General features: G+C 48.3%; 6 protein-coding genes across 6 annotated transcripts; all 6 read left to right on the top strand.

Annotated features, from left to right (window-relative positions):
• Positions 1-4,363: 4,363 nt before the first annotated feature.
• FSST1_001852 (uncharacterized protein) lies at positions 4,364-7,626 on the top strand (the record flags this gene model as incomplete). The annotated part of the gene is made up of 4 exons (XM_083227785.1): positions 4,364-4,499; positions 4,554-4,880; positions 4,930-4,942; positions 4,992-7,626. The coding sequence occupies 4 exons, from the start codon at positions 4,364-4,366 to the stop codon at positions 7,624-7,626; spliced, it is 3,111 nt and encodes a 1,036-aa protein (XP_083092034.1).
• Positions 7,627-9,374: 1,748 nt separating this feature from the next.
• FSST1_001851 (uncharacterized protein) lies at positions 9,375-10,925 on the top strand (the record flags this gene model as incomplete). The annotated part of the gene is made up of 4 exons (XM_083227784.1): positions 9,375-9,624; positions 9,688-9,769; positions 9,822-9,982; positions 10,033-10,925. 4 exons carry the CDS (start codon positions 9,375-9,377, stop codon positions 10,923-10,925), a joined length of 1,386 nt encoding a protein of 461 aa, XP_083092033.1.
• A 702-nt stretch (positions 10,926-11,627) lies between these two features.
• On the top strand, positions 11,628-13,325 carry FSST1_001850 (pseudouridine synthase CBF5; the record flags this gene model as incomplete). Its single annotated transcript, XM_083227783.1, has 4 exons — positions 11,628-11,751; positions 11,868-12,024; positions 12,096-12,727; positions 12,778-13,325. The coding sequence occupies 4 exons, from the start codon at positions 11,628-11,630 to the stop codon at positions 13,323-13,325; spliced, it is 1,461 nt and encodes a 486-aa protein (XP_083092032.1).
• Positions 13,326-14,766: 1,441 nt separating this feature from the next.
• Positions 14,767-15,846, top strand: FSST1_001849 (glycosyl hydrolase; the record flags this gene model as incomplete). Its single annotated transcript, XM_083227782.1, has 1 exon — positions 14,767-15,846. The coding sequence occupies one exon, from the start codon at positions 14,767-14,769 to the stop codon at positions 15,844-15,846; it is 1,080 nt and encodes a 359-aa protein (XP_083092031.1).
• Positions 15,847-17,094: 1,248 nt separating this feature from the next.
• On the top strand, positions 17,095-18,542 carry FSST1_001848 (uncharacterized protein; the record flags this gene model as incomplete). Its single annotated transcript, XM_083227781.1, has 3 exons — positions 17,095-17,356; positions 17,436-17,687; positions 17,737-18,542. 3 exons carry the CDS (start codon positions 17,095-17,097, stop codon positions 18,540-18,542), a joined length of 1,320 nt encoding a protein of 439 aa, XP_083092030.1.
• Positions 18,543-21,729: 3,187 nt separating this feature from the next.
• On the top strand, positions 21,730-23,718 carry FSST1_001847 (POT family-domain-containing protein; the record flags this gene model as incomplete). Its single annotated transcript, XM_083227780.1, has 3 exons — positions 21,730-22,027; positions 22,084-22,962; positions 23,051-23,718. The coding sequence occupies 3 exons, from the start codon at positions 21,730-21,732 to the stop codon at positions 23,716-23,718; spliced, it is 1,845 nt and encodes a 614-aa protein (XP_083092029.1).
• Positions 23,719-24,217: the final 499 nt, after the last annotated feature.

The following is a 24,217-nucleotide window of genomic DNA, read 5'->3' as shown; positions in this document are numbered from 1 at the left end:
CATGACAGGCGCCAATTCGTTGCGGGTCAGATCTATCAACTTCTGTATAATCTACTGCGATTATGGATCTTTTTTGTTGATATAAAGATCGAAACAAAGAAGATCTTTTCCGGTATTTTGACGAAAGATGCGTCGTTGGTTCTGGGGATGCGTTTAAAAGCGGGTGTCATGTCAGTTTTATTAGAAGAGATGGAGTAGCACAGGCATCAAAAGCAGATGGATCATCTCCAAGAATATCCATAAACTTGCATGGTTCTCACGCCTTAGCTTCCCTATTCCGGAGAAAATGTATTTTGAGTTTTTAGAGATTATTATTTCATAGGATGGATAGTCGCCTGTTCACCAAAGGAGTGTAAGAGTGTGCCATCCAAGAATAGAAACTTCAGCTGTAGGGATGTAGCACACCGGCCAATAGACTCATACACTTCTGGAATTTCGCTGGTTGAAGCCCTGGCAGCTACCAATCAGGGACTAGGAGAATACTCTTTGGGCGGCTACGCTCAATAATTCTTGGTTTCCGATGGCCGGGAGGGGCTTGAAATCTAGTGTCTTAATCAAATCAAGACACGAGGAATAGCTTCCCAGACGCCGGCCCGTTGTGCGGCCAGGCCATTTCTCTATCGTGCTTGGCTGGAGAATGTTTGGAAACACGTCAATATCGTCCGGTTTCTGAGGAATGGAGGGGCAAGGACTAGCGAAGATAAGATTTTGATCAAGATACGCGGTCAGGGAGAAGAAGATCATCGGTCCATCATTTTGGCGGGGAAAGACACGTCCCAGACAGCTGGATACTCTACTTCCCTTATAACACCTTTCTTGCTGCTGTTGGTTCTTGGCTACAGACCCAACACCGATTCCATCTCTGTCTACCCATTCTAGTCCGTTCGCACATGGACAATTGATCTAAATCCAGCTTCAACCACGAGAATTGATCTCTTGGTCTCTTCGGTTAGACATTAGCTTGTTATTAAGCGCTCAGATTGCCGCAGACGCGACTAGTTTCGACGCCATTTTCGAAGTTCATGGCTCGCGTTGCTACCTAAATTAGCAACATGCTCTTGTCGCTAGTCAGCGATGTGACTGTGATAACAGGTGCATATGTACACTCACATAGCGGGTGTGTGGTCTCCCATCCGCGATTGGATAAAGATCTCATGAGGTTACAATTGTGAGACAATTTGGCGCGTTGTCGAAATGAAGGGCAGAGGGAATAGCCTCTGTTCTTGAGGTTTCTCTGAACTGGTTGAGATTATAATCCCGTCCGTTACGATGTATTTAAAGGTGCTATCTCCCTCAGCGACTGACTCGTTGGCTCCTCCATGAGAAACTCCTTTTTACTCGCTTATTCCCGTTATCCGATGCCACTGGCTGTTTAATAATAATTCCAAACTGTCGAAGTTACCTAATGTCCAAGTTTTGTGACATTGAACAAATGGTACAATTGTGTCTTGATGTTTTCTTGTTGAGGGCTTTGTGAACGGATAACGGCTCGACATTTATTATGCCTTGGCAAATAGTCTGCAAATTTCCATCATATACTCAGAAAAGCTTTTAGTTCTTCGATCTTTGCTGTTTCCCTCATTCTGCTCTTGTGTCTGGTTTCGTTATACCAACCAGGTCTTAATAGTTTTACACTGATTTTCTTATGTGCCGGTTTCTGTTCAATCGAGGTTGTCGAATATAGCAAGTGTAAGCAAGGCTCGGCTGCGTTTCTCTCCAGTCCTGTTTCACGACAAGGGACTATCCATTCTGACAAAACAATGGCGAGAGAAGAAAGAAGATGATGGACGATCGGTGTTTTGTTTGTAATTAATATCCTCTAAGCAATATTTTTCTTGGTTCCCAGATAGTGATTTGAGTTCTGACAGCAAGGTAGCCTTTCGGGGAAATTCAAGGACCGGAAAATATATGATACATTCATGGATAAAGAGACACATGCTTCAGCAAGTTACAAAAAAAGCCAGAGTGCGTGGGTATATAACGTTGGCAAACAAAATATTAATGTCTCAGTGGTGTCATTATTGGATGTGAACATACCCGGTAGCGACTCCAAGTTTATCCTGCAACGTGTTTAATGTAACGGCTTAAACCAACAGGATAATTCTTGTCAGATCATCTATTTAGATTAAAGGGCCTTGGTTAACACGGCATCCGGTTACTGTTTAAAATTTGTCCTCAATCGTTAAATAATGCCGTACCCAAACCAACCCATAGTCTGACAATGTGATAGAGGCAGGCCGACCGCGATATCTCTCACACAGAACACAACTACGAGAATGGCGGTAAGTCATCTGGTGTGTATTTTGGGGAGGAAGATTGACGCTGATCACATAATGGTTTCAAGTCAAGTCGTTACCCACGACTCTTGTGGCCTTTAAGCGCATTCGTGTGGCTGGACTGTGCTCAAAAGGCCCAGCCTCTCAGGGCTCACGCCCAAGACGACGGCTGATCACATGGGTGATAAACTGTGCGTGTTGATGCCGGCATTGCTTTTGTCGTGGACAAATTGGATGGCGAACATAACCTTGGCCCAGCTTGTGAGAGGCGAGGCGGGGAAGAAACGGTGACATACGGGCACGATAACCACAACAGCCTGATAGTTCTGCCCAAAATTTCCCTCATGCGGCGACAGACAGGATTGTGGTAGTGTCGGATTTTCATGCAATTGGGCGGCCAGATTCCTGGCCGCATTAGACGAATGGACGTGTGGTGTTTCGCGCCTGTACCGAGTTCTCGGAACCCAATAGCATAAGACAGCCCCTCAATAAAGTGGCATGGACTTGACGTGTGATGCGAACAAGATACGGAGATAGGCAATGAGAGGCTATCTTTTTAGTCTCCGCGCTGAAAGTGTCAGATGCTATGCACTGTGCGCACAAAAGGGCTTCTTGGACTCTGCTCATGGTTCTGCGAATCTAACTAAGTCAGATTAATAGGCTGTAACGAGACCGGAGGAGATGAAAGATTGGTATCGGTCTGGCTTGTGAGCACTAGGCACTGCAAGGTATAGTTCTCTTCCTTGTTTGTACTGCTAGGACATAAATCTGATAGTAGTCTGATGAGCCGGTTATCTGTGGGGAAATACGAAATTCAGTACCGAGCTGTCACGTCTTTCAACATTTGGGCTGAGGCGAATTCCGATCGGGCTGACTAACCGGGCTGTGGCTTCATCAAGAGTTCAATCTTTTATCTCAACTCGAAGTTTATTGTTGCCTTAACTTTGATGGGGGTCTAGCTGGGACAAGACATAACAAACTGCACAGAACTGCTACGAATAAACTATCCAGACCATAACTGAGAAATCAAATTCTCTTACACGTGGAGGGCATAGAGGAGCTACGGGATGATTCAAATACATACCTGTCTCGTCTAACCGAGATTTCTCATCGCCCTGTAAGGTGCAGATAGGGCGAGTATGTATGCACTTTGCAAGTATGCGGGACGCACATTGCAGAAGAACCAATATATCATATGATGTGATGTGGTGGGAGCTGTACAAAAATGGACACCCTGTACGCTGCTACATGTCTCCATTCTTGTTGTAATCTGCATCATACATAGGTACCTACCTAGGTACTAAATATGCTTGGTTCAACCATTGCGTGGCACAATAAGCAGGCGCCTTGACAGGACGGCCGCTCATGCTACTCCTTTACTGGGCAAGTTTCCTTGTGAGCCTCCAGGAGCAAACAATGTCAACGTCGACAACCAGTCGAAATGGCGAGAAGCGCCCAAGCTAGGATGATCATGAACATGGGTCCCTAGGTAGAAAGGGCCCTAGGAAGGAAGGGTCCCCTGCTCGCTGACAAGCTCCGTTCATAGCGCTTAATGACAGGCCCTGGTTGGGCTCAAGTTTCTACAGCCGCACCTTTTCCCCGCCGACCGTTTATCCACCGTCTGCCTCATTGCCCACCATCACATAAAGCAACTCAGCACTATGATGGGTCAGGAATGACCAAAGTGAAGTGGCAGCTAGCAACCAACATACATATGTAATATCATAACCAACAACCAACACAATTTACAGGGGATTACTAGGTGCCAGCCTCCGGGCCTCAGTCTGTCTTATATTGCTTTGGCCCCCGCGGGCCTGAGGTGCGCTAAATCCCGGTCCCCCTCCGTTTTTAGTGTCGTGAGGTTGTTTCCCACATTCTCTTGCAATTACCCATCTTGTCCGGTCTTGTCATCTCTAATGTTTTACTGTTGATCTTCGTTTGCGTCTTGTTCCTCGATTGATCTTCTTTTCGATATACTTGCCAACGCGATCGCATAGTCGCTATTGAGGCACCGACCTGAGCCTTCGAAGATTTGACAGGCTGGCAAGGCGTGCTGCTGTTGCGGGGTTCAGTCAAAACGCACAGTTATGAGAATTGGTTGTTTGCAGTTCGCGCCCCAGGTGGGAGATGTCGACAACAACCTAAATCGTGCGGATGCCGTACTATCGAGAGCCAACCCCGACGATCTGGATGTCCTAGTCCTACCCGAACTGGCTTTCTCGGGTAAGTTATCATGGAGTAGCATCTTTACGTGGGTACTAATGTTGATTCTGAAAGGGTACAACTTCAAATCACTACAGGATATCACCCCATTTCTTGAACCCTCCGGCTCTGGAATCACATCTCTCTGGGCCAGGACAATCGCTCTCAAATACAACTGTGTTGTCACTGTTGGATATCCCGAAAAAGTCGATGTTTCGCCAAAATGGCCTACTGGACCCGAATATTACAACTCGGTCATCGTTGTCAACGGCGATGGCGAGACCATCGCCAACTACAGGAAGTCCTTCTTGTATCAAACTGACGAGACGTGGGCGCTTGAAGGTAATCGCGGATTCTTCGATGGCTTCATCCCAGGACTCGGAAACACTTCAATAGGAATTTGTGAGTATTCATCAAGTGCCTGATATTCCTTTACTAACATCCTTTACAGGCATGGATATCAAGTTTGTATTCTTCACCGATGATTTTTTCATATACACTAATAAGACATAGTCCGTACAAGTTCGAAGCTCCTTGGCACGCTTTTGAGTTCGCCTTTCACGTTCTGGAAGTGGAATCCAATTTAGTCATCGTCTCCATGGCCTGGATGACAAGAGAAGATCCACGACGATTCACTCGTATGCCCAACGAGCCTGATATGGAAACCTTGACATATTGGGTCACGCGGCTTGAGCCCCTCATCCGTTCTGACAACGAGGATGAGATCATCGTTGTCTTTTGTAATCGTTGTGGAAATGAAGATGAGGTTTTGTATGCCGGGACTAGTGCCGTCGTTGGTATCCACGAAGGAGAGGTCAAGGTTTACGGTCTTCTCGGCCGCGGTGAGAAGGAACTCCTCGTTGTTGATACCAACAACTCGCCTTACGCCAAGCTTGTCTATCGGCCAGAACCCGGAGGCTCTGGCATGGAGGCTCCTGGCCATCTTGAGCAATCCAAAAAATCTGACAACAACGACAAAAACACCAACGCTGAGAATCCAAACAATGCCCAGCCCAGCAATCAAAGCACCGGATCTTTGAGCGGAAAAGAGAAGCCTAAGTCACCATCTGCGCCACTGCCACCGCCCCCTCAGCTTCCCGAAAACTTTGCTTTAAAATCCGAGAGCCCTCCCGCAAAAAAGCGACACCCGCCAGATATTACCATCCCCAAGGGCCCTACAGGATCGAACCCCAATTCGGCGCGCTCTCCTGGAGCACTTAGTCTCAACATCCCGACGCCGTCCGCTCCCAGCCCAACGCCCATGGCTATTAGACCGCGATTGATCATTCCTGAGTCGCCTCCTATCCTCCCCCACCAGTACCCTCCAGACCACCCCATCAGTGCTGCATCCTTGAGATCAGAAAGATCCATCCGATCCGTCAAGTCTGATCAATCTGAGGCCTCAGTGAAGACTGTCCGCACGAATCCACGGCCACCAGAGGACAGTACTCCTTATCCAGACAGTGGCGCTCCATTGAGTGGTTACCCAGCAAATTATTCCTATACAGAAAAAGTCATTTATGGCGGCCATGTCACCATCGAAAGTGCTGAGCCGTTCAGCCCGAACACCCCGTTCGAAGACATGTCCCCTATTTCGCCCGAACAGTACTACTGGCGGCCATCTGGTAACATGATGAGAACACCTCTCTCTGCTGGTGGATGGACACCTGGAACACCCATTGGGAGAAGGCCCGAACCATTTCCCTGGCCAGCTATTACAGGCAACTCACGCACTCCAAACCCAAGTAGTGCTATAGAACGGGTGAAGGACAATGCGACGCCAAAAGACTCTCGACAACTCCCACCGCAGTCCCCGCTGTCCAACTCCTCGTCGAACCGAACAACTAAGAGTGAAAGATCTACGCGATCTGCTCGTTCGGGATCATCTGTCAACTCTAAAGGTACCGTTCAAGGCTCTACGAAACAAGACAAGTCTCTCGCAAGACCATCTTCTCCCAAATCTCGAAATGCCAGCCGTTCCAGAATGCATGAACGCTCTGGTTCAGCACTTGGCGATCGAGAAGCTAATGCTGCGATTTCATTGCACCTGGAAGGCATCTCTCTGCGAGCCGAATCTGCGAGTCGTATGCGGGCAGGATCTGCTACTGGCACTCCTGTCGGCGAGCGCGTCCAATCTTCGCCATCTAGGAACAGTAGTCGTTCTCGTGTCGTTGAATCTGGAAATCTCCAAACTGAAAAGCACATGATTCGTATTGCTGCAAGCCCCAGCATCCTCGAACAGGATCAGAAGAATCAGTACCAGTCTCTGACGCGTGCAGCCCATCACCAACGGAGCAACTCTTTCGTATCAAACCGTACTCCTGCTGCTGACAACGACCGTTCCAATACGCCCAAGTCGGCCATAGGAATGGCACGCCCGGCCTCCCGTGCCGCCAGCCGGGGACGAACGCCTGGCCCGAAGAAGTCTCCAACGAACGGAGTTGTTAATACCGCTCTTCCAGCTACTGAGCGAGCCTCTTCTGCAGACTCAACGAGAAATGATAGACTCCATAGTCGTGTTCATCAACGTGGAACCGGCAGTCGACAATCTCGGACTGGTAGGATCTCATCCAACCATACCGTGCGTCGTCGGTCTGATGAAGGTATTACACAGGAGTTCGAAAGAGTTGAGGCCATTCTATGCCCCAATTGCCCAGTACATGGTCGCCGGTCCTCTTCAGCTGCGGAACAGAACATTGGCGTCCCAGCACGCGTACCGCAATCACCCCCTAAATTCTCTCCAACTCACCGGCCGGCGTCGAGCGCTAGTCTGCCCCGCTACCTTGAACCCGAACAGATAGAAATCCGCCGGGCATCATCAGGTGATGCGTCCCAGCTCGCCATTAAAAAGCCTGTTCTTGATCTGAGCGACGACAAACAGTCGTCTTCTCAGAACGAGGCTGCCGAGGCAAGTGACTGCGGGTCATTCGCGGAAACACTTCAAACTGTCTCTACGCCTGGGAGATCCCCCACCACGCCGTCCTTCAACCCATCCACACCAAAGGCAATGATCCTTAATACCAATGATTTAGAGGTCGAACCATTGTTTGGCGGTAACCTGGATGGCTCTGAAAAGACACCAACAACCCGGTGTACGGAACTTGCCGCACAAAACACACCAAGCACGTCTTCAAACTCAGTGGCATGATTGGTTCTCATAGCACTGACCAAGTGTAAAAGACTCATTTTTTATTTACCTTGACCAAGCATTGGAAACTGTTATCAAGAGACTGATAGTTGATCCTTTGTATGGATATTTGAACGATTTATATGACGAAGATAGATGATAAGGAAATCCGCAACATTGCTGCCCTCGCGAGTAGCTGGCAGCCACGATACCATTGGTTTTCTGCTTTGAAGAGCCCAACATGTTGTGAGTGGAAGATTCTAAGCTATTATGTCTATCATCCCATTTGCAACTATGGCTGCAAATGGATTTGCCACAGTTGACCTAACTCCAACTTGTGCTTTTGGGTTTCATTTGTTAGATATGCTGGGGAACGAAGCTAGGAGTTCGAGAATGGGAGTTTTGTGACATAATCATCGTATTTCAGATTTAAGTTACCTTTTTTATACCTGAAAAAAAGATCAAATGCAATTCAGTCAGCAAGACACTTTGCTCGAAACCTGTAGAGGCTATGGGTTTGTTCTCGAATAATGCCAACCTGAAGGCAATAGCTGATGTTTGTGAGGGCTTAGTTATCCAATTTCGCACTCTGTTGACTGGGAATATGGTAGCCCAGTTGGCCGCGGACAATATTGTATAAGAAGAGGCATCCAATGGGAACGCACGAGTATACACTCTCGGCTGTAGTTGAACATGTTTCCCGTATTTCCGGTCGCCGTCAACCAGTCCGTTGTAGAACAGAGCATGATCTGTGATCTAGGATCGCATCATGACGGAGAATGGGTAGCTGGGTATCATACGACAGTTCCCGTCCTCAAAACCGGACAGCCTATGAACTTGTCACTGAAAGCACTTGATGTTGGTTGGGTCTATGGTTGATTTCTTCTACTCAATATCAACCGTGATAGTGGAGCCTCGGCACCGGGAGACCTTACGCTAGGGTCGGTAGGCCATACCGACAGGGTCTTTATCACCGATGATTGGCTTTGTAACCGCCAGAACTCATGTGAAAGTCCAGGGGTCCATGCAGAGACCCACGGCAGAAGAGACGGGGCTGGGATATATCAGTGATGGCGATTCTGAGTGGTTGGACCCCTCATTCATATTTCTCTCAAGAGCTTGTCTCAACACCAGGAACACCGCCTGCTTTTGCCGGTGGCCAATCCTGATGCTGCTTGCTGTGATGAACGAGTGCCACCATATCGCGGATCTTCCAATCGATGTTTTCCGCCCCCAGATACCTCATGCGCCAATCAATCTCCTGCGTGACAAGACAACAGTGGACATTGGAGATATTCAAGACCTGGCGGCTGCACTCTCCTTGTCACGGCGCCATTGCAACTCATCACTCGCATCATTTTGCTACACTGATAAAGCATAGCTTTATATCGAAAGTTTTGCCTCTCGCAACCGCTCTGTTGGTTCGCGGTGCTGCAATCTGCAGCATCACCCACCGTTTTCACGCATTAGTTGAAGGCACAGCTATATGTCACATCCGGCGGGCGGCTCAGATTTATAAGTGTCTGTCTGTCTCATCTTTTGTTTTGGTATAAGAGCGCTACTGTCATCGCCTTTCCGCCCCCAAGCGCCCGGCTTATCAAAAACTGAGGTCTTGATCGTGTGTCGGTACATATGTAACACAAAACGATCTTTATTTTGTTTCTCAAGGTCCCCGCTCTGGTCGAGTCTATTCCGAAACCCGCAGCCTCGGTTCATATTCTGCAGTCATCGAGCTGGCCGCGATTCTCTTCAACAGCTTTAAACTTACGATGAGACCATCAACTTTAATATCAGCCTACGGGTTACTTAGCCCTGCTACTGCCATAATAGTCGCAGACAATTCACCTTGTGGAACTTTGTGTGGCAACGTTCTCGATGCCACTACCTCTGACGACATCGTCTGTCATGAAGACGACTACAAAAGTGGTGCAGGAATTGTATATCAACAATGTGTCGCATGCCAGCTAAGCAGCGACTATTACACGAAGGATAACGAGACCGACCAACAATGGCTACTCTGTGAGTCTACTTGCTTACCCTCAACCCATCTGATCATGGCTAATAGGAAGTGACTGTCTTCAGATAATGCTCGCTATGCAACTTCATATTGCTTATTTGGTGTGCCTGATAACGAAAAGGTTATCAATACTCCGTGCTTAACCTCGTAAGATTCTATTACCAGCCTGCCATTGATAGTTTGCTAACAAGTCCGATAGAAAAGCTTGTGGACCATTCCGACAGGCCGTCGAATACAAAAACCTGTCTACACAAGTCGAGAGTTATGAGTATTGCGATAAATGGCCGGTGCACGACACGCTCGACTTCGAAGGATGCACAGAGTGTCTGCGCGCTGGCGACAACCATTATTTGGCCAACTGTAAGATCTTATAAGTTATCGCAAATGGTCCAAATACTAAAACACTACAGTCTTTACCCTTCTTCAAGCCGGATGTGAACAAAAGCCAGAACCTGGCATGGAAATCTCCATCGATGGGAGCGTCTTCTCTCAAGACATCGTGAACGTCACAGAACCTTCACCTGTTGCTTCCTTAGACCCGGACTGGCTAGATCAGGGACCCATCAGCCTAGGTGCCAAAGTAGGCATCGCTGCCGGAGGCGTAGCTCTGATCTTGTTCATCCTTGGTTTCTGTATCATCTGGCGGGGCAAGAGACGAAGGAGAGCATTCCTACGACAAATCGAAAATCGACCCAAACCGCAACCCCGGCCTCGTACCAAGAGCGGATGGCCAGCCCAATTGCAGATTGACAACGACATGCGCGAGACACCATTGAGCCAAAAGCCATTGAGAAGCTGGGATGAATCACCAATTAGTGCCCGATCCGAGAAGACATTCCCAAGATATGTATCTCCATATGGTTCTCAGTTCAATAGTCCCGTCAGCGCTACCGAACTGCAGCTCGCACAATGGCCTGTTCTGAACCCCAACCAACCGACATATCCTCCAATGCCTGCCAGTACGGCATCGAACACTCCCTTCGAAATGTTTCCTAACATGTATAAAACTGACCCGAGCCCATCGAATTCTCAGATTGGAGTAGCCCTCGGCGGACATGACTCGTCACTCAACACTCCTCAATCAAAGGGCAAAGATCGCGACGAGTCATACGAGATGTATCCCGTCGATGGCCGAGCGCATACTGGCATCGGGATTTACCAGCCTGAACAATATGCGCAGCACGAATATTTTACTCGAGAAACCCCGTACCATGGCCAAACTTACCAAGGTCAGGTTTATCAAGGTCAGGAGCATGAGTATGAGGACATATATGGTGATGAGCCAAGGGGCAGGAGACAATGATGACAATATGAGAATGAATTAACGCGCCAATCCTTAATACATACTTAAAACTTGGGCGCTTGGAGTTTCATGGCAGGAATACCAATTTCAATTTCAATTTCAATTTCAATTTCAATTTCAACTTTTACGTGAATCATGTCTACAATTTGTCCTGTGCCAGCCAACTGCAAACATGACTACGGATCAATCTAGTTACTTCCTGGCGGGAAGAATAGTGCAAGATTTTTTTTATCTTTAGCGTAGATATCTACTGAGCAGGTCTCGTAGTGCGTTGGTATGGGTGAGAGTAAGATTGCTGCGTGCGGTATATTACATTGCGACTATTAACTACAGAACGAGGGACAAAGTCAGTCTTTGGCTCTGAAAATCAGAAACAACGAAATCTTCAGCATGAAAGAGATAAATCGATGGCTGGTATCTATTGTGGCGCTGATATGCCACGAACAGCTGAATAAGGACTAGTGTCTAATTGCCGCCACACACCGGTCGTAGTTCCTTCCGGTCCCCACATTGGAACCCATCAAGAGAAAAAAAAAATTAGAAGCTTCCTTCCAAACCATCACACCGGGCAAGACACCGAGGAAATTTACGACTCGCACCTTCCGTTTCTTCCCTCCTGTCGCAAAAAGCACCTGCCGCGCTTGGCCCGGTATATCACATTGATTCTCCAAAAAGGAAGTCACATTTCACCTAACAGACAAAATGTCCACGGACGTCGCAGTTGTCAAGAAGGCGACAGAGGAGGAGTACATCATCAAGCCCCAGGCCAGCACTCCTACCCTCGATACCAGCCAGTGGCCTCTTCTCCTCAAGAACTACGAGAAGCGTGAGTCTCCTTAATGATTTGATGCGCCTACAACTTCTTTTTGATGCATTCGCGAGTCTCAATTGCTCGTCTTGTTTCAAGTTCAAGGGCTAACCCGTAATCTTCAAAACTTGCAGTTCTCGTTCGCACTGGTCACTTTACTCCCATCCCCAATGGCTGCTCTCCTCTGAAGCGCGACCTTAAGCAGTACATCAGCTCTGGTGTCATTAACCTCGACAAGCCCTCCAACCCTTCCTCTCACGAGGTTGTCGCTTGGGTCAAGCGCATTCTTCGGTACGAAAAATTTGAACTCCACACCAGCGCGTCAATGCGCGCGTCAGAATACTTGCTAACGTACATTCTAGATGTGAGAAGACTGGTCACTCCGGTACTCTCGATCCCAAGGTTACCGGTTGCTTGATTGTCTGCATTGACCGCGCCACTCGTCTTGTCAAGTCCCAGCAGGGTGCCGGAAAGGAGTATGTGGCTGTCATCCGCCTCCACGACAAGCTCCCCGGTGGCCAGGCTCAGTTCGCTCGCGCTCTTGAGACCCTTACCGGTGCGCTGTTCCAGCGTCCTCCTTTGATCTCTGCCGTCAAGCGTCAGCTCCGTATCCGAACCATTCACGAGAGCAAGCTCATCGAGTTCGACAACGACCGACACCTTGGTGTCTTCTGGGTTAGCTGTGAGGCTGGTACCTACATCCGAACACTCTGTGTTCACTTGGGTCTCCTTCTTGGTGTCGGTGGCCACATGCAGGAGCTTCGACGTGTCCGCAGTGGTGCCATGGATGAGTCCAAGGGTCTCGTCACTCTCCACGACGTTCTCGACGCTCAGTGGCAGATGGACAACACTCGCGATGAGTCTTACCTCCGCAAGGTCATCTCTCCTCTTGAGACTCTCCTGACCTCATACAAGCGTCTGGTCGTCAAGGACAGCGCTGTCAACGCTGTCTGTTACGGTGCCAAGCTCATGCTTCCCGGTCTTCTGCGATACGGTATGTTGATAAAATAATTTCTTCTGTCGCAAACGCTAATTCAATTTCAGAGGCTGCCATTGAGCACCACGAGGAGGTTGTTCTCATGACCACCAAGGGTGAGGCCATTGCTTTGGGTATCGCTCAGATGTCCACCGTCGAGATGTCCACCTGCGATCACGGTGTCGTTGCCAAGGTCAAGCGCTGCATCATGGAACGCGACCTCTACCCCCGCCGATGGGGTCTCGGCCCTGTTGCCCTTGAGAAGAAGAAGCTCAAGGCTGACGGCAAGCTCGACAAGTACGGTCGCCCCAACGATGCCACTCCCGCCAAGTGGAGCTCCGAGTACAAGGACTTCAGCGCCGACGCTTCTGCTGCTGCTGCTGCTGCCGCTGCTGCCCCTGCCACTCCCGCCAAGACTTCTGAGGTTGAGGATACCCCCATGAACGAGGCTGCTTTCCCCGCTGCCGATGACAGCAAGGACAAGAAGCGCAAGAAGCACGACGGCGAGACCGCCGAGGAGAAGGCTGAGAGGAAACGACGCAAGGCCGAGAAGAAGGCCGCCAAGGCTGCTAAGAAGGCTGGCAAGGGTGAGGCTATGGATAGCGACAGCGATTAAGCGATCTACCAAGTGTTTGGTTATAGGCTTGAATCTGAAAGCGGACCTTGATACCCGAGATGTAGGGTCTGTTGGCAAGGAGCGGTCTGCGTGCTGTACCATATTCTCGCATATTGTGCCGTTTTTTGCTGTTTGAAATTATGTTTTGGGGATATAATGGCGTTTGGTTCGAAAATCCTGGGAGTAGATGTCAGGCACTCAATGCAAAGGACGATAAAAACTACGGCCTGTCTCTGACGGAGAATTTCTTGATTCTGTGAATGTGTGTGTATGTACATATGCGATTGTAACATGCCTCACTGCCGCAGCTGGTTCTCGTGACCGGCATGTGCAATGCCCGATGATGTGTGTTTGGAGGGATGGCGACACACAACGCATAATAAAGCGGTCACGTAGTCGGGGACTCGCTAATAGCATTGAATTGTTGGATGCGTAACTGAGGTTCCATCATCTTGAAACGTCTAGAAGCCTAGGCGATGCATGTGTTGTCAGGAAGAAGCGACGGAGCTGAAGCTACTGCATGTATGATGACACATTTTCTGGGTACACGATGAAAAATTGAGTTGGGACGAGGTTCCACAAGAAGAAGATTCTGACCAGTTCCTGACACGCCGTCTATCTTGTGTATGCAGCAACAATCCAACCTCTGCCGTGCTAGTCAAGGAACTAGTCTTGGCCCTGTGAAACACGAAACATTAGGATCTGAATGGCAAAACATGGAACCAATCAGATTCAAGCAACACATCTAGGAGTAATCTAGGAGTAGAACAGCTGTCCCTGTTTCACCATCAACGAGATGTGGCTATCAGAGACGGCTATGGCTTGTCTGGTTCGCTCAGAGTGACCATAGCGTTACAATTCAATCGACCAACGCATGACACAGCATGAATGATCGAGGAGTATCCTGGCTTGAGCCATCTGATATATTGAACCCTGAAATCTCGGTGCTCTAACAGATTCCAAGGGACCGTCTTAAAATAAATCTTTTTGAAAAAGATGGGTCTGGGAGACCGCACAGCTGAGCCTTTGTGTGATGCTGAGTTTGTATGGGCACAATGAGGATCGACTGTGAGAGAGGGTGACCCATCACTTGGCCTGGTTTTTTTTTTATAGGGGGAAATGAAGTATAAAGTCGAGACGAGAAGCGTGATTCGCAATGTTTGACGTGTTGTGTCATTATTAGCTTTCACTTTTCCAATATCAAGCATTACACTTAATACCTTCTTCTTGGCTGTGCTTATCCAAGCTCTTATATGGGCCTGACTCAACAACCAACGTCAGAGGCTGTTGATCCATATCTTTCAACTTTCCTTGGACCTATTGATCGACGACACATATGACATCAAGATAAACAGGTACCGAGATTGAGGCTCAGCTGAACAACTTATATTAGACGTTCCCAACGTCTTGTAAAGATTTGAACATCAACAACATGCCCATCATGTCGTCCTTATCAAGCCCTTGGAGGCATATTATTGTCCTCCTCGCCTCTTTTTTTCTTCTGGACCTTGCCTCAGCCCTACCTTCCTCCCCCTCAATACGACCATACCTACTTCCACCACCTAAGCAGCTTATAAGTAAAAGGTCAGAGTCTTCTCCTTCGATACGGCCATACTTGCTGCCACCTCCCAAGCAACTCATCAGCAAGAGGTCGGGAAATGGGACATTCATGCCCCGACTTGACGTCAACTTCCCAGATCCATGCCTTCTCCATGATCAAGACGATCGATGGATATCCTTTGCAACGAGCGGAAATGGACACCATATCCAAATCGCCATGGCTGATGATCCTTTTGGTCAGTGGACTCATCTTGAACAAGATGCACTCCCTGGGGATGGGTGGACGAGCGGCAGAAACTTCTGGGCTCCTGATGTGCGAAAGCTAGACGACAACTCATACGTCATGTACTTCTCAGGGGAAAACCCCAAAGGCGGTCACTGTATCGGAGTTGCGCGGTCACAAAACAGCACAGGTCCATACGAGATGGATCCCGAACCGTTCGCATGCCCCAAAGACGAAGGTGGAGCGATCGACCCGGCCGGTTTTCACGACAAGTCGACTAACAAGCGCTATGTGGTCTACAAAGTTGACGGTAACGCTCTCAAGGGCGGCGCCGGCACTCCGATCCGGCTACAAGAAGTTTCAACCGACGATGGATCAACACCGATCGGCGCGCCTGTGGATATCATGGATCGGATCCCTGCAGAGGATGGGCCCCTAGTTGAGGCTCCAAACCTGGTGCACACGGATGACGGCAGATACCTGCTCTTCTTCAGCAGCCACATGTACTCGGATGATGCATACGATGTCAAGTACGCCGTGGCCCATCAGGTTGAGGGACCCTATGTCCGGGGCCCGGAACCATTCCTCAAGACGCCTGCTCTCGGGCTTAAGGGGCCGGGTGGAGGCACAAGTGCTGAGGATGGAGGTTTCTTGGTGTTCCATGCGCGGTGCGCGGACGGCAAGAGGTGTATGTACTCGATTGGGTACGATATTGCCAGAGTGGATGACTCTGTTTAACTTGGACACTTGAATAGTCCAAAGTATGACAAGGACACTGGATAGATGGGATGGCGTTTAATAACCACGTGGGAATGATTTTTGTGCGATGGTAGTTTCCTCTTTGGATTGGAATATTTAACAATAGAATGAAAAGTTTGTTCACTTGGCATCTCTTCTTTGATCTCTGCCTACCTAGTATGAGATAGATGCCCGGTGAAAATGATGTTGAAGAAGGGTTGGTGGAGGCTCGGGCTAGCTACTTTAGGGTGAACCTTCTACCATAAGCGCTTGAGCCTGTGCAACCCCTGAATTTCTGGTTGAACGACAGTCGTAACCGCCCTTTCCTTTTCTCTCATTCGCTGTGTCGGACAGCCGCTATCCCCCCTTCCCCAGTACAAGCGAATGAGACCGAAGCAAACCTTCTGCGAACAGACTCTAGCAATGTCTTCTTCACCACCATCACCACCTATCACTTATACCTTAACATATCTATAGAACTAAGCGCCCGTATCTGTCCCCAGTGCTCACCGTTCACTGATAGCAATTCTAATTCGACAATGGACCGCTTCCCATATCAAAGAGGGCATAGTTGGTGACTGTCATTCATCAACTGCAGGCAAGCGCACAAACGTCGATTGCGGCACGGACAATATGGCGGCACTTTCCATCCGAATATTGGGTGATTGGGAGCTGCATCGCGGCAATCGGATCTTTCTATTTCGTTTTGTCCCTGTCTTGGTTCTTTGGGGTTGAATCTAACAGGCGTGGAAAGTGATGTCTCCATGCATAGCGTCGCATCGATGAAGAGATCAAAATGATACATTGTATGTCTAGGTGCTTGTCACGCTAGTCGTAGTACTTCATATTCGGAAAACCTGCCCTTCCCCGTCTTTATCGTTTTGTCGTTCTTGTTGGTTTTCAGTTTGCGTTTCACCTTCACTTCGTTCTTCATCTGATTCTCTTCAATCATTCGTTGGTAGTGCGGACATTGCTTTGTCAATCTACCATTTCTCATTCGTACACCATTGTGACTTGTCTCTCGTATGGTTGTTACCACCAGCATGTTGTAGGAACAACGGGAGATACACAATTCTTTACTTTGTTTTATATTCTTCATTATCATTCCTTCAAAATCCAACACGAGGTGTTTCACAGCTGGTCTGCCCCCCAATATACCCTGATAGTGTCCAAAACATCAAATCACTTGCCAAAGTCGCAAATCCCCTTCGAAACAGTGGCCCGTCACGGTGGCCAACATCACCAATTATGCCCTTTATTTACGCTTTCCTTGCACTCCTCTTTTGGGCCTCGGCCACTGCTCTCCAGGTTACTCCAAATTCGCCATGTACTCAGTTTTGCCATGGCACTCCCAATTCAAAATCGAACGAAACCAACGGTGACGAGATTGTCTGTAACGACGATGATTTCAAGAGACAAACCCAGGGTCAAAAGATTCAAAGATGTTTGGCCTGCTTACAGGACAGCACTTTTGAACAGGGTGATGAGAATGACCAAGACTGGTTCTTGTGTAGGTTTTCTTCTTATCTTTTCATGTGGTTGCCTTTATTCCCGTTCCCATGCCATCCTCTAACCTTGCTTGCAATTAGACAACATGCGATACTCTTTCGACTATTGCATATTTGGCTATCCAAATGCAACTGGAATTTCATCAGGCCCATGCGTCACTTCGGAGGCATGTGGACCGATCGAAGATGCTTTGAAAGAGGGTATTGCCGAACCCAACGACAGAGACAAATATGGCTATTGTGACACTGATAGCAAAGCCATGCTTGGTGATGCAGTTGCCAAATGTCAGGCTTGCGTCAAGGCAGACAGCAGCCAAACGATTATATCAAACTGTGAGTCGTATTCTTATCTAGTCACCTGTCATCTCTAACGTTTCACCAGTTCTCATTGCGCTTGAAGCTGGGTGTCAACAGCGTCCCGATCCCGGCACCACGCTCGGGCTTAATGACACTGTCTTCAGTGACAGGTCCATCTCGATTCTTGACCCGTCTGCTTCTCTTGCCCCTGGAGATAGTCATCAGCTCCCCAATACTTCGATCGCTGCCATTGTAGTTGGAGCAGTTGCTTTCTTTCTTATCTCTGCAGGATGTATTTTTATGCAACATCGAAAGCGCAAGAAGCTGTGTGCCCGCGATCGACGCTCTTCTCTTTCGTTCCGCTGTCAGGCACGTCTCACCCCACGAACACCCGGTTTCCATGACCTGCCTCCATATATGGATGAGGAACGGAACATTTCAAAGTCTTCGCTCTGGAGCCCAAACAAAGTAGTGAGGAGTTCAAAGGAAGGCCACAAGCTCGGTATAGTCACCACCATTGTCACAATTCCTCATCCGCCACCTACAAAAGCCCCGTTACATACCCCTTCTCGCGATGATTCGTCCCCAGCAGAAAGCGTCTCGAGCTGCTGCAATGCTCCTCTTTTATCTAATGGGACGGTGCAGCAATGTAGCACTCCTTGTGTCGCATCGCCGCTTTTCAGTCCTGGTCTTTCTATTGCAACACCCCGGTCGGGAACCTTCCCACGTGATTGCCATGATAGCAACAATCCTTGGGCGCAACAACCATCAAGTGCTACTGCGAGAGGTTTCTTGAGAAAGAAGCAGTCAAGAGACTCTCAAGCACCAACTGAGACACGCAATATTCGGATTGTGTTTGATCCACCGCCCAAAAAGCCCAGAAAAGGTTGATATACATTATTGCTTTTTGTTTTCTACTTCTTCATACTTACTTCAGCAATGGCGTTGTGGGCCAAAGGGATCTGGATAGGCGTGGACCTGACGATGCTTGAACTGGCGTTTGGGGATATCTGGATTGACTGGCTGGGATGTGTACATATGTCCAAAGAAGTGTTATCAACGAAATTAGTTAGCTTTCAAGTTTTAGGGTACAAGAATAAACGACCAAAAAGTCGGGTCTTACTAGCATGAACTGACTGGCTGGTTTTGTCTCTTATGCTTCTGGGGTGTCTGTGTCATAGTCGCGGTGAGATTTGACGCCAATGGAGTTAGGGATCATACGTTAGATCAAGTGCCGTCTCCAACAGCTATATCGGAATTGTAAAGAGTACCACCTCCCACGAGCGAAAGTCTAGAAGAATATTGGGAAGGTACCTGACGACAACAAGTGCCTCTGCTGTTATTTTTCCTGTAAAAATGATATTAGCACCGACTTCTGAGGACTGCCCCTCTTTCAAGTCGGTAGGCGAATCATCGTTGTAGTAACTCTTGCGGAATAGTTTACGGTGTTGTACCTCTCTATAACGCCTTTGCCACGGCTATATCAGCTTATTTTTGCATAAGGCTTCCGTCAATAATGCGAAGAACTACCTAACTTGTAAGTTCCTGATATCAACAGAGTACTAGACCTTGCCCAGTCGACGCGCTAGGTACCAAAGTGCAAGGACCTGTATGCACACAATCTTAGTCGCATGTTTCTGGCAACCCAGCTTGCCAACAACCGCGACGCCCTGACGCTGAACCTAGTATCGTTTGCTTATAGGGTAAAGATTTCCAATGTCAATGGTGTCTGATACATCACCGCAAGAACATCTAACAAGACAGAACAGATTCGAGTTAGGACCCAATAGCCGCCAAATTTAAGGAGTGACTGAAGGTAGGAAACGAGGATATCTGTGGAGGATGCTCGAATTCGGGATCTAAAGACAGCTATCTGTAACGCTGTAAGGAATGGTTCACAATAGCGAGATGCAAGGCATGTCTATCTTAGCCTACAGCATAGGGTGATGCGGCTTGGGTGACTGCCTATTCATGGAGATCGCTGTGCTGCCTTTGGTAGCAGAAGATGTCGAAAACACCGCGATTGGTAATTGAGTGGAGCTGAGAGACGACTACCCACTACTGATTTAAACATCGGCGGATCGACAATATGAGTCGATGCCTGATAACGATAGTCATGGTATGTTTTTTGTCTTGGAAGAACTGGGCCAAGCTGTCGGTTATGCACATGATAACACTGATAGACCTTGCATTCGGCCCCGGTTACCGAGTCCCGTAAATAATTCGGAATCGCCATGTGCTATTCGATTGTATAAAGACGTTGTATTCGGTGATGTTGTCTCGGTTGGAAAAGGGCTTCTCGTCCGATGATATGCGTGTCACCGTTTCCAAATCGAGCTTAACCAATAGATTAATAACCAAGAGGAAGGCATTACTGTTTCTAAGATTACAGAGGAAAGAATAATAACTTGGCAAACAGAAAGTGGTGTGTGCCTGCCAGTTTCTGTATGCTGTTGCTATATGTTGGTCTTGCCTGCGCCTGCCCAATTGAATGTGACAGAAATTCGTTGGTTGATTATAAAAGAAGCTTAAATTAAGCTGCATCGAAGGATGTTTCTAGCGCGGGGACGTTAGGCTGCTTTAGGAAGGTGGCTGATTTGCGGGGAGGGAGGTGGTCTCGTGTAGGAAACCCATGTTTCTTATTACGATCTTCATGGATAAGGAATACCATCGAGAAAGAAGAGGTTGAAGTTGGAAGAGCTCATTTTTAACATGGATACATTTCTGAACTTCAGTGATATAGGTAGTTACGCTATGCTATATACTTTGGATGTGTCAAACAAGTTGCATTCACCATGAATCGATAAAGGATCGAATACTGATAGTCGTTATCTTTCTACCTATTTTCGTATCTAACCGCCCCTTGTCACGCATACATCCGTTCTATTTATCCCAAGTAATCGCCGAACCGTCACTGACCGAAAACGTTGCAACTTCCATAGCTACAGTGCGTTGCTCCAACTTATCTTTTCCGTCTTTATCATGCCCAGACTTACAAAAGTTCTCATCGACCGGTGCCAAGATTTGGAGCAACGAGCCATCCATAAGGAGCCAGCACCAATGTCAACCTACCCCATGCTTGCAGCACTATCTTGGCGCGCCTGTTATCACGAACTGGCGAATCAGGGAAGACTCTCAGTTGCTCCAGATGCATATGTCTTGGCACCGTCGCTTTTTGATGCAACATTGTCGGGGGTCATATCCTAACTAGGACTTCTCAGATAAGGACTGTCCGTTCTGCCAAGCCGAAGGGATTCATTCCTCGACAACCTCGACTATTATTTGGGGTGCAAGGAACTCTAAGGCGAGTGTGGTACAGCTTGTGAATGTACACACTGTCGGAACATGGCGATGCCGAACCTCACAAGAATTCAGCTGCAAGACGTGTGGACTTGGCAGGTCCAAAACACTTGGACACTGCACTGTCCCTCTCGCCCAGACGCGAATATCAAAATCTCCGAGCACCAGAAAGCCACGAAAAGCTAAAACAAACTACCAAAGAACTTTTTTCCCATTGCCAAGTAAATGGTGAGGCTAGTATCCATATAGGTATTTGCAAAAGTTCGTCCTGTCTCCATGCTGGTAATTGTAAAGATGCATCCTATTCGCCTCCCTTAACCACTATTACCAACAAACTAATTGTCTTCACTATCAAAGCTGCATGGCTAGCTCTTGGCAGTCCGAGGTATGAATTCACCCCGGTCTTGAGGCTCCTGGTATCAGACCTTTTACAGTAGGTAGCTAACAGGACCTTCTCTTTTCATTCCCATCCTTGCGCCAGAGGTACATCCTCCTGACCCCAAGGATGCACAGTCTGCATGCCCGAGTCCCATGTCTCGTCAGATCTGGCGTCTTGGCCCAACCCTGTGTGCAGACCTTCGCCTTCGCGTCGATCGCTGAATGTTACCCAGCAGAGTGTTGTACTGCGTGAGGTCAAAAGTAGTAGCTTCGTCCGACGGTTAAAAACTGTATAAAAGACGCATCCCCATAGCAAGTGTTTCTCTTCTCTTGACTGTCTAGTTCGTGTCAGATTATACCATTCCTTTGCGGTCCATCACAGATCAGCAAATCTTCCACAATGGCGCCTACCGGAGACGCTATGGGCGAGACCGTTGCTGCGGCCGGCCTCCACGCTGAGATGATTGACGAGAAGCGAGCCTCTGTGGCCGCTGAGAGGAGATCTTCTGTGGTCACCGACCCTCACGCTCCTGCTGCTGCTGTGTCCGCTGGTGGTGTCACCGCAGATGGGCAGTTTCCCACTCCTGAGGAGATGCAAAGCTTGAGGCGAATTGCCAACAAGATTCCCCTGAAGCTCTTCAGCATCGCCTTCATCGAGCTTTGCGAACGATTCTCTTACTATGGCTGTACAGTGGTTTGTAAGTCATGAGTTCAGCCCTCACAATTTTATCTCAGCCAATCTAACTTGTCCAAGTCACAAACTTCATCCAGCAGCCTCTCCCTCCTGGTTCCACTACCGGTGCCGACGATGAGCAGCCTGGTGCCCTCGGAATGGGCCAGCGAGCTTCGACCGGTATCACCACCTTCAACCAGTTCTGGCAGTACCTGATGCCCCTTCTCGGAGCCTACCTCGCTGATCAGTACTGGGGTCGTTACAAGACCATCAGCTATGCCCTGGTCGTCGATATCATCGGTCACATCATCCTCATCATCTCCGCTGTCCCTGGTGTCATTCAGAGCGACGGTGCCCTCGGTGCCATGATCGTTGCCATTATCGTTATTGGCTTCGGTACTGGTGGTTTCAAGCCCAACGTCAATCCTCTTATCGTCGAACAGCTTGGTGAGCAGTACATGCACGTCAAGACTCTCAAGTCTGGCGAGCGTGTCATTATCGATCCTGCTGTTACTATTGAGCGTGTTTACATGTGGTTCTACTGGGCTATCAACATTGGTGCCTTGGTCGGTCAGGTTACCATGGTTTTTGCCGAGAAGTATGTCGGCTTCTGGCTATCATACACCCTCCCCACCTTCATGCTGTGCATCTGCCCTATCATCTTGTTCCTGAACCGCAAGAACTACGAACGACGACCTCCCGGTGGTTCCGTCCTGGGCCCTGCCATGAAGACTTTCTTCCTTGCTCAGAAGGGCCGCTGGAGCATCAACCCCTTCCAGACATGGAAGAACATGCACACTGGCGACTTCTGGGAGAACGTCAAGCCGTCTCGATTTAGCCACGAGAGCCGCCCCAAGTGGATGACTTTCGACGATGCTTGGGTTGATGAGCTTCGTCGTGGATTCAACGCTTGTGCTGTGTTCTGCTGGTACCCCATCTTCTGGCTTTGCTATAATCAGAGTATGTACCCCTTATACAATGCCTTCCGACTGAAACATTTGAAAAATGTTTTGGAATGATTTGGAACAAAAACTAACAATAACGATAGTCAACAACAACCTGATCTCTCAGGCCGCTCTCATGCAGCGTCATGGTGTCCCCAACGATATTCTGTCCAACCTTAACCCTTTCGCACTCTTGATTTTCATTCCCCTCAATGATCGCCTTATCTACCCTGCCCTCCGAAAGGCCGGTATCCGTTTTACTCCCATCAAGAAGATCACAGCAGGTTTCTTCACTGGCGCCGCTGCCATGATCTGGGCTGCTGTTGTTCAGCATTACATCTACCAGAAGTCTGAGTGTGGCATGCGGGCATCCGGAGAAGACTGCCCAGTCGTTGAGATTAATGTTTGGGCCCAGACCGGCGCTTACGTTCTCATTGCCCTGTCCGAAGTGTTTGCCTCTATCACTTCTCTCGAGTACGCCTTCTCTAAGGCTCCCAAGAACATGCGTTCCATGGTCCAGGCTGTTGCCCTCTTCATGACTGCTTTCTCAGCTGCTCTTGGACAAGCTCTAGTTGGTCTTGCTGCTGATCCTCTTCTTGTCTGGAACTACGGTGTTGTTGCCATCCTCGCTGTGATTGCTGGAACTTGCTTCTGGTTCCAGTTCAAGGACTTGGATATTCACGAAGATGAGCTCAACGCTCTCCCTGAGGGTCAAGCAGGTGCTAAGCTCGACGAGGAGTCTCCTATGGGTGAGAAGCGAGTTGACGGATAAGAGGTTGCTGTTTGAGAGAACGAGCTATGTACATCTCTTCTGGTTTTTAGTCTCGATACCCCTTGGATATTTGTTCTAGTCATTTAGTTTTACTTATAGGACTAATATATTCATCCCTGACTTACTGTGTACTTATATCTTTTCACTTACCCTATGTCGTTCAGGTCTACTACAACGTGACAATGGGAGATCATCACCCTTTCGAGGTTGAGATGATGAGATACAAGCCGACACATTTATGTTGAAGAGCATAGGCTAGCATGCTACTTTGGTATGTTTTGATTATATTTTATGTCAAGTTTACTCAATTATTCTTTTAGGGAGCACCTGTTGGCCCGAGATCCTAGAACAAGTGAACCATTAACAGTAAAGATGATACTCTAAGCAAGCCTTGAATTACATACTGAACTAGTAGATCTCAAACCCAATTCCTTATTCGCCAAACAGCCTTATTCCTTGCGGAAATGTTAAGTAATTCCAAGAAAGAACAGCCTCACTT

The sequence above is a fragment of the Fusarium sambucinum genome, chromosome IV (genome assembly GCF_050947815.1).
Source record: "Fusarium sambucinum isolate potato_lamoka chromosome IV, whole genome shotgun sequence".
Classification (NCBI taxonomy): Eukaryota; Fungi; Ascomycota; class Sordariomycetes; order Hypocreales; family Nectriaceae; genus Fusarium; species Fusarium sambucinum.
This window is presented reverse-complemented; position numbering and strand designations above follow the sequence as displayed.